This window comes from Pyricularia pennisetigena, chromosome 3, assembly GCF_004337985.1.
Source record: "Pyricularia pennisetigena strain Br36 chromosome 3, whole genome shotgun sequence".
NCBI lineage: Eukaryota > Fungi > Ascomycota > Sordariomycetes > Magnaporthales > Pyriculariaceae > Pyricularia > Pyricularia pennisetigena.
In genome coordinates, this window is record NC_043742.1 from 1,879,556 (window position 1) to 1,888,028 (window position 8,473).

An 8,473-nucleotide genomic window follows, 5' to 3' on the forward strand; every position below is an offset into this window, starting at 1 on the left:
TGTCTGGTCTGCTGATTATATACAATCAGCATGCCATGGACTTTTGGCCTTTATGATTAGGAGAAAGGGGTACGTCATATTAAGTTCTATAAACTGGGTGGCTTACTGACGGGACTTGCGTTGACGTCGACTTAGCTATATCTTACTTCTATGATGCGATGCATCACTTATACATGAGTTTTATCACAATATTTCTTTCTCCATCTTGCCCATCTTCATCGGTGCCCATTATATCCCATATACGACCAAAACCAAGTATTGAAGTAGCATGCCGCAGGAACCCAGCATGAGCATAACATTCATCGCTGTATTAACTGGAAAGCCCGCAAAGCTCTGTCACTAGTTCCCAGCCATGACTCGACGAGAGCATGAGCAAAAGTAAGAGCGATACCACCCAAGCAGGCCATAATCAACCCGTGAACAATTTTGAAAATCATCAATATCGCCGTCTAGGGGCATATCCACCCAGGCCGGCCCTTTGACCCTGCCAAGCCTGAGAGATTCTTCGTATTTACTGACGCAGCGCCTTTGCGGGGCTGTACAGCTACATCGTCCCGAACTCGGAGCTCCCGACACAGCTTGCATCGTCGCCAATATAAAAAGTTGAAATCAGCTCCCTCCGCGAGGCAGAAGTTGATGTGAGTCAATGCTGTTCAAGCTGCTGCTGTTCCTGCTGCAGCATAACAAAGCTTCGTGACCCAGTATCGTACTGCGGAATGATCGCAGAGTGTAAAATAGAGACCTGATCAAGGCGGTGGGATCATGGCGATTCTCCATCCATAATGGAAAGAGATGTGAGTAGTTTAGGAGTAATGAGGAATCTAGGTACCGTCCTGCCGTATGTGGCAGGTTGGGCAGGCAACAAGGGTCCGTCCGGATGTTCAGTTGTCCGCCAGAGCAGCTATCTGCACATGTTGTAAGAGGGACCGATAATCAAGGCCGACCAGAGGCCAAAAAAAAAAAAAGGACGAAATTCCAAACGCAACGTCGTCGGCCCACAAAGACCCATTCCGGAGTAAGTACGGTTTCATTAAGAAACTACCTGGCACTTGTACGGCTGTGGTCCCCTAAATATAAAAGAAGTAATGCCAAATCACCTTTTGCGGTCCTTGGGCAGCTTCTTTTCTTCCAAGGCTGCAATGTCCTTGGCCTTGTGGAAGTGCGGTGCCAACTCGGCAAGCCATTTCGGTTCGATGGGCATGCAAGACCGCATGTACTCCTTGGTGGTCTGTACTAGCTCGTAGTAGATTACCATGCGAGGCGGCGGGTCCTCCTGCATCATTACCGAGCTGGGATGTATGTAGACCGTCGTGTTGTTCTTGACCGTCCGGTAGCTGTCTCCGCTGCGCTGCATGCGTGCTGCGTTCGGGAAGAAGCCCGCAGTGATGGCACGCTTGATCGGTATCATGTTGGAGATACCGCCACACGTTGATAGCGTTACCTCAACACGCTCGCACAGCTTGCTGAGCTGTTCCCGCACATCCCGAGCCCGTGTTAGCGACCGCTGCTGTAGGAAATTCTCCTTGGACCAAATGGGCGAATAGTCGCTGTCTAGCCACTGGTTCCAGATGTTGAGTAATGTAATGTGATCGCCACCCTCTTTGACAGTGAATCGACCACGAGCAGCGTCTGCATGCACCTGCTTGTCCTTGGGTCGGAAAAATAGGGCCGATGCTTCGCTCAACATGGCGACTATCGAGAGGACCTCCTCCACACACCCCTCTTTATCTGCTGCCAGGACGGCTTTGGCCAACATGGGATCCGTGGGGAACTCGGCCATTTGTCGACCAAGTTTTGTCAGCTCGCCTTTGTGATTTAAGCCCTGCAGCGCGAATAACTGGTTCAGGGCGCCAATGAGGGCTTCTGTTGGGGGCGGATCCATAAACTCGAAATCAAGGAGCTCGTTGATGCCGAGAGACTTGAGTTGTAGCACCACACCATTTAGGTTTGTGCGCTGGATCTCAGGCGTCGTCGACTCTTCCATTTCGTTCATATATGCGTATTTCGTGTACAGCCTGAAGCACTTTCCGGGCCCAACTCGACCGGCACGACCACTCCTTTGGTTTGCCGACGCCCTCGAGCAGGGAACAACCACCAAGTTCGACATTCCTGTGGCAGGATTGTAGACATTCTCTTTGACGTAGCCTGGGTCAATGACATAGACAATCCCATCGATTGTCAAACTGGTCTCGGCAATGTTTGTAGCCAGGACGACTTTCCTCGCGTTTTCAGGCGTAGGCTCGAAAATCTTGGATTGCAGTTCTGATGGCAGGTTTGCATAAATAGGACAAATGACAAGCTCCTTGACACGACTTCCCAGCTTCCTTGCAGTTTCGGTGATTTGCATTTCTGCGGCCTCAATCTCGTCCTGACCTGTGAGGAAAATGAGGATGTCTCCCTTCGGCTGCGTAGTATGGATCTGGAAGACGGTGGTAATGGCTGCTGACAAGTAGTTGGCTTCGGGTGCTGGTGTATAGTATATGTCGACAGGGTATCTCCGACCGGGAATGTTGAAGATGGGCGCATCGTCGAAATATGAAGCAAACTTCTCTGCGTTCATAGTAGCAGAGGAAATCAGAAGCTTGAGGTCCTTGCGCTCCCGTGCAAGATCCTTGACGAGCGCAAGCAATATATCGGTATGAACCGTCCGTTCGTGCGCCTCGTCAATCATCAGGGCCGAATAGCTTGACAGATCTGGTTCCGTCATGAACTCTCGGAGCAGCATACCGTCCGTCATGTATTTTAAAATGGTTTTGTCGCTGGTGTTGTCCTCGAAACGGATCGAGTAACCAACCTCGTTTCCAACCTTGACCCCCATTTCATCGGCTACACGGGCTGCCACACTCATTGCTGCGACACGTCGTGGCTGAGTGCAACCGACCTTCATGCCGTCTTTGGTGTAGCCAGCCTCGTGAAGATACTGCGGTAATTGGGTCGTTTTTCCACTTCCAGTCTCACCAACAATGACCAAAATTTGGTACTGCTCGAGCGCAGCAAGGAACTCTTCTCGATAGACGTAGATGGGCAGGCTCTTTCGAGTCTCCTGCATGGAAAGCTGTCTCTTCTCTGCAGCATCGATCTGGGCCTGCAGATACAGCTGCTCCCCAGTCAAAACCTTCCCCTCACCGGGTAGGCGAGTATCTCTTGTCCATTGGATATACTGGTCCTCATCCATGACATAGTCGTAACCCGCCTCGTCCCTCTCGGCTACCTTGATTTGAGCCTTGGCCTTTGCAGCCTGTTCCCTCTCCCACTCCTCATGTTCGGTAACAAACTTCTCCTGTCCGTACTCGTCTTTTTCCACGTAACGCTTGTACAGAGCATCCTCCTTTTTCTTTCTGTCGATTTTCCCCTTCTCCGTGATGTAGTCTTCGGGCATGTAATATCCATCACGGTGATCGTCGATGCGTAACCTCTCCTCAATGAGGGCCAGTAATTTTCTGTTCTCAGCAAACTCTGCCTTTTCCTTCTCAGATAACGGCACGCCGCTTCGGAGTTCAGCTGTCTCCTCGGCAACCTGTTTGCGAAACAAGGCGATCTTTTCTGTTTCACGCTTTTTGAAGTACTCCTGACGTGACCTTTCTCGGAGATCGGCGACAGCTTCACTCCTCCCCTTGGCATCGTCCGCAAGTGATCGCCTAAGTGAGGTAGCAAGGTCCTCCTTGCCGCCCTTTTTGGACCTCCCATCGTCTCTCTCCTTCAGCCGATTCGAGAAGGCCTCCCTCTCTGCGCGGTCTCGTTGCGCTTGTAGCTCCTCTCGTGCGCCATCGGACAGATCTGCATCTTCCGCATCGTCTCCATGACTGAGTTTGACACGTTTAGAAGCAGACTGCTCAAACTCGGGCTCGTCGGCTTCGTCGTCCGTGAGGGGCTCATCATCGGCCCACCGGTCCTCCTTGTCGTCCCTTCTGCTGCTCTGCCGATCATAATCGCGACGACTGTCTTTGGCGCGGCTTCTGTAGTGCTTGGATGACGACTCACGGGCGGGTGATCGGGAGCGGCTTCGGCGGTGAGATCTGGAGTGACGCGACGAGGACGAGTCTTTCTTCTTGTCGCGGCGGTCCTTGGAAGACTTCTTCACTTTTTGAGGCCCGACCTCGTCGTCCTGCATGGGAATGAAGGCATATTTTTTATTGGAAGGCATTATTACTGCAGCTATGTCTGCTATGTCGTTATCGCAGCTGCCGCGTTGGGGGAGGATGAGTCGGTAATGAACCCTGGCAACGACAGAAGTACCCCCAGGTACTTATGAGGTTGAAGGAAGGAAAGTTTGAAAGCTTATTATCTTGTCTCATCCATGTCGACATTAGCCAGGTACGACCAGGGTTCGGGTTCCATGGCTGCCAAGGCTACAGAGAAGACGCCCCCACTGGCGCCTCTCCCGTTCTGCGCTAGTCCGCATACGGTAACTCCATCTAGCTGGGGCGGACCTTGACACGACACGCTGGTATTTTGGCTGGAAGGGAATTCCCATATTATTTTTTGATGACAGATTGAGGGCAACTGTTTGTTATATGTCAACTTGTCCCCGCTGTTTGCTATCTTGTTTTCCAAGTGCGCACCCTCTTCTCTCGCTCGTCTCCTGTCTCTCTTTGATTCAAAAATAGATTCTGGTCAAGTCCAAATTTCCCTGCTTGACAATTTTTTTTTTTTTTTTTTTTTTTTTTTTTTTCTCTCTCTCTCTCTCTTTTACTCTTTTGCATTATTTCTGGCAAGGTCAGAAGCCCGGTATACATAGCGCAACCCAAAGGAGCAGTCAACCTCTGGTACCATGTTGTTATCAAGGGCAGTCTGGCTGCTTTTCTCGCTAGTCCAACTGGGCTTTGCGGCCGAGGATTATTACAAGGTAACCACCAACCCATCTATATATGACCAATGGCTGAGCCACCCAGGGCGCTTATATACTCACCTCTCGTCCTCGTCTCAGGTTCTTGAAATCGACAGAAATGCCGACGAAAAGGCCATCAAGATCGCATATAGGCGACTGAGCAAAAAGTACCACCCGGACAAGAACCCGTAAGTCATGCGCACAAAAGCCCACATGCAACTCTTCCGCCCAAGCGATTCTGACACCTTCTCTCTTCCTTTCCGCAGCGGCGACTCCACAGCAGAGGGCAAGTTCGTGCAGGTCTCGGAGGCATACGAGGCCCTCATCGACAAGCAGACACGTCGCATCTACGACCAGCACGGCCACGAGGGTCTGAAGCAGCACCAGCAGGGCGGCGGCGGCGGCGGGCACCACCACGACCCCTTTGACCTGTTCTCGCGCTTCTTTGGCGGCGGCGGGCACTTCAACTCTGGCCAGCGGCGCGGGCACGACGTCGAGGTCAAGCTGGCCGTGTCGCTGCGCGACTTCTACAACGGCCGCGCCACCGAGTTCCAGTGGGAGAGGCAGCACATCTGCGAGGAGTGCGACGGCAGCGGCTCGGCCGACGGCGTCGTCGATCAGTGCTCCGCATGCGGCGGCCACGGCGTGCGCGTCCAGCGCCACCAGATCGCCCCTGGAATGTACCAGCAGGTCCAAATGCAGTGCGACGCCTGCGGCGGCCGCGGCAAGTCCATCAAGCACAAGTGCAAGGCGTGCGGCGGCGCGAGGGTCGTGCGCAAGCCCACCACTGTGCAGATCAACATACAGCGCGGCGCGGCGCGCGATTCTCAGGTCGTCTTTGAGAACGAGGCAGACGCGAGCCCGGATTACGTTGCTGGAGACCTCGTCGTTACACTAACGGAGAAGGCGCCCTCTCTGGAAGAGGACAACCCAGACCACGTCGACGGAGTATTCTTCCGCCGCAAGGGCGACGATCTGTTCTGGAAGGAAGTCATCTCACTGCGCGAGGCCTGGATGGGCGACTGGAAGCGCAACATTACACATCTCGACGGGCACGTCGTCGAGATTGGCCGGAAGCGAGGCGAGGTTGTCCAGCCTGGTCACGTAGAGATGGTCCAGGGCGAGGGAATGCCCAAGTGGCACGAGGATATCGACAGCGTGTACCACACTATCGAGTTCGGCAACCTGTACGTCGAGTACACTGTCGTACTTCCTGACCAGATGGACAGCGGTATGGAACAGGAGTTCTGGTCAGTGTGGGAGAAATATAGGCAAAAGATTGGCGTGGACCTGCACAAGGACAGTGGAAGGCCAGACAAGCCAGTGATGGCCTCTGGTCATGATGAGTTGTGAGCGACGATGCGGTTAGACTGTAATTTAGTAGACGATCTATCAGCAGAATGAGATACATATGTTACTGGGCTGAACCGTTTGCTAAAATGATATTTCCTTTTTCCGACGTGGTTTCGCAATACTTCTATAAAGATGTATATATCATTACATAACGAAAGCCACTATCGTCGCTCATCCTACACCATGATACAAAACACTACTGCGGAATTGGTCAATCAGAGGGTGCCAATCGCCAAAATTCCAGATCGTCAGCCTCAATCCTTTTTCTCGGCCTCCTTTTCAGCCTCCTTCTCAATCTTCTCCTTGGCCTCCTTCTCCTCCTTCTCCTCCTTCTCGGCTTTCTTCTCCTCGTCGGCCTCCTTCTTTTCATTGCCAGCCTCCATCTCCTCTTTCTCGGCCTTCTTCTCCTCCTTCTTCTCGCTCTCGCCCTTGCCTGCGCCGTCTTTCTTTCCCTCTACCACCTCCTTGGCCTTTTCAACTTTGTCTACTGCGTCTTTCGCAGCGCCATTGGTCTCAGCGAGCAGCCCCTTAACTATATCGAGCGTCTTATCCGGGCTGCCCAGTTCACCTGCAAGGACCTTGCCGGTCTTGTCAATGACAAAGACTCCGCGAGCCGCTTTTCCTGGGCCCTTTTTGAGGGAGATAGCCGCGAGCAGCGTCGCCTTGGGGTCGCACAGAAGCGCGTATGGTAGGTCTTTCTTCTCCTTGAATTTGGCGTTCTCCTTGGGAGTGTCAGCCGAGAGACCATAGATGGCCAGTCCGCCAGCAGTTAGCGGCTCGTACGAGTCGCGGAAAAGGCATGCTTGCTTGGTGCCTGTTCGCGCAGAATGTCAGTATTATTGGCCTTGGATCCACGTCCACCGCGACGCCATTGCACCCATGCGCCTATGGGGAAGAGGGGTTTCAGGATAAGTGCGCCATACATCCTGGTGTCAACGCCTTGGGATACGTGAAGAGGACAACGCCGGCCTTGCTCTCATCGACCAGCTGCTTCAGAGTGACCTTCTTGCCGTCATGTGTCTCAACCTCACCCCCGAAGCCGTCGAGGTCGACAACATCGCCCACCTTTGCAGGGGTGGATGCTGCCGGCTTGACTGAATCCTTGCCGTTCACAGGGGATTTCGACTTTTCGGGCTGGGTCTCCTTGGGCGGGGTGGTAACCTTTTTCCCCTTGGTGGGCTCTGCGGCCTTGGGCTTGGGCGAAGTCTTCTTCTTCGCTGGTGGAGGCGGCGCGGGTTGCGCGAGAGCTTTGCGCTTGCGAAGCTCAGGGGCCATTGCGCGATTATGTGGGGAAGCAGATATAACAGCAAGCTCTCTGAGAAAATAAGGTGTGCTTCGATGTAGCGAATAGTGATGGTATGGCTCACGAAACTGGATATCTGCGACAAGAAGAGAAGACAGAAGCGCAATAAGATTTTGTTGAGGTAATGACTGTACAACAGTGTAAAGTCGCAACCGGGAGAAAAGGGAAACCAGTCGGGAAGCCAGATCTGGGGAGGTCAAGATCGAAGCGCGTGGAGTGAGCGACCGTGGACCAGGGGTGGATGAAGCTCGGACCACGGCGCAGCCCACGAACTGGGGTAAGCTTTATCGAGCTCAGAGCACGGGAGGGGGAAAAACCAGATGACAAGGTCAGGGCCTGGAAGGACCTATCCGTGGCACGCATAAAGGAAATGAAAAGAGACAGGACTCCATTCGATTGGGTTCACGATGGGACGGTCGGCACGGTACTCGTGCGAAAATGTCCAAAATCGACATTGCCTTTTGTGCTTCTCGACTCGCGATCCACAGCTGAAGGTACGCAACGAGTGATTACTCGCAGTGGATGTACCTAATTTTAACGCTCGCGGTCAACGGTGACGGAATGGCGTAATTCGATTTATGTCTAGCGCCGTTCCCTTCGAACTGACCGTCGTGCTCGAGGCTGTCAAGGCTGCTTGGTTGCGCCTGTATGGAGGTGTCTCGCATTTGAGCAAGGTTTGATGGTAGAACAGTCCGGAAATAGGGTAGTCAGGTACCTAAAGGTAGTTAGCATTTGCAGACTACCGAATCTTTTTTTTTTTTTTTATCGTCTCTCTTTTTGGCCCGAATAGACCAGTGGCGAGATATTATTCTGGCTGTTATTGTGGTCTACACGTAGTGAGAAATGATTTCGAAATTGCGATTCACGAGGCTGCAAAGCTTGTGTAGCAATGCTGGCTATGGATTGGTCTTGAAAACGATAAGGCTTTTTTTGGCGGTAGGTACTTAAAGTGCACAGTTTGACCCACGGTTGGTTGTACCTGACGGTCG

The 8,473-nt window shown here is 52.8% G+C and overlaps 3 protein-coding genes across 3 annotated transcripts; 1 reads left to right on the forward strand and 2 right to left on the reverse strand.

The window, feature by feature from the left end:
- Positions 1–1,093: 1,093 nt before the first annotated feature.
- PpBr36_02413 (uncharacterized protein) lies at positions 1,094–4,144 on the reverse strand (the record flags this gene model as incomplete). Its single annotated transcript, XM_029889595.1, has 1 exon — positions 1,094–4,144. One exon carries the CDS (start codon positions 4,142–4,144, stop codon positions 1,094–1,096), a length of 3,051 nt encoding a protein of 1,016 aa, XP_029754026.1.
- A 627-nt stretch (positions 4,145–4,771) lies between these two features.
- On the forward strand, positions 4,772–6,181 carry PpBr36_02414 (uncharacterized protein; the record flags this gene model as incomplete). The annotated part of the gene is made up of 3 exons (XM_029889596.1): positions 4,772–4,846; positions 4,928–5,016; positions 5,095–6,181. 3 exons carry the CDS (start codon positions 4,772–4,774, stop codon positions 6,179–6,181), a joined length of 1,251 nt encoding a protein of 416 aa, XP_029754025.1.
- Positions 6,182–6,435: 254 nt separating this feature from the next.
- PpBr36_02415 (uncharacterized protein) lies at positions 6,436–7,456 on the reverse strand (the record flags this gene model as incomplete). Its single annotated transcript, XM_029889597.1, has 2 exons — positions 6,436–6,995; positions 7,105–7,456. 2 exons carry the CDS (start codon positions 7,454–7,456, stop codon positions 6,436–6,438), a joined length of 912 nt encoding a protein of 303 aa, XP_029754024.1.
- Positions 7,457–8,473: the final 1,017 nt, after the last annotated feature.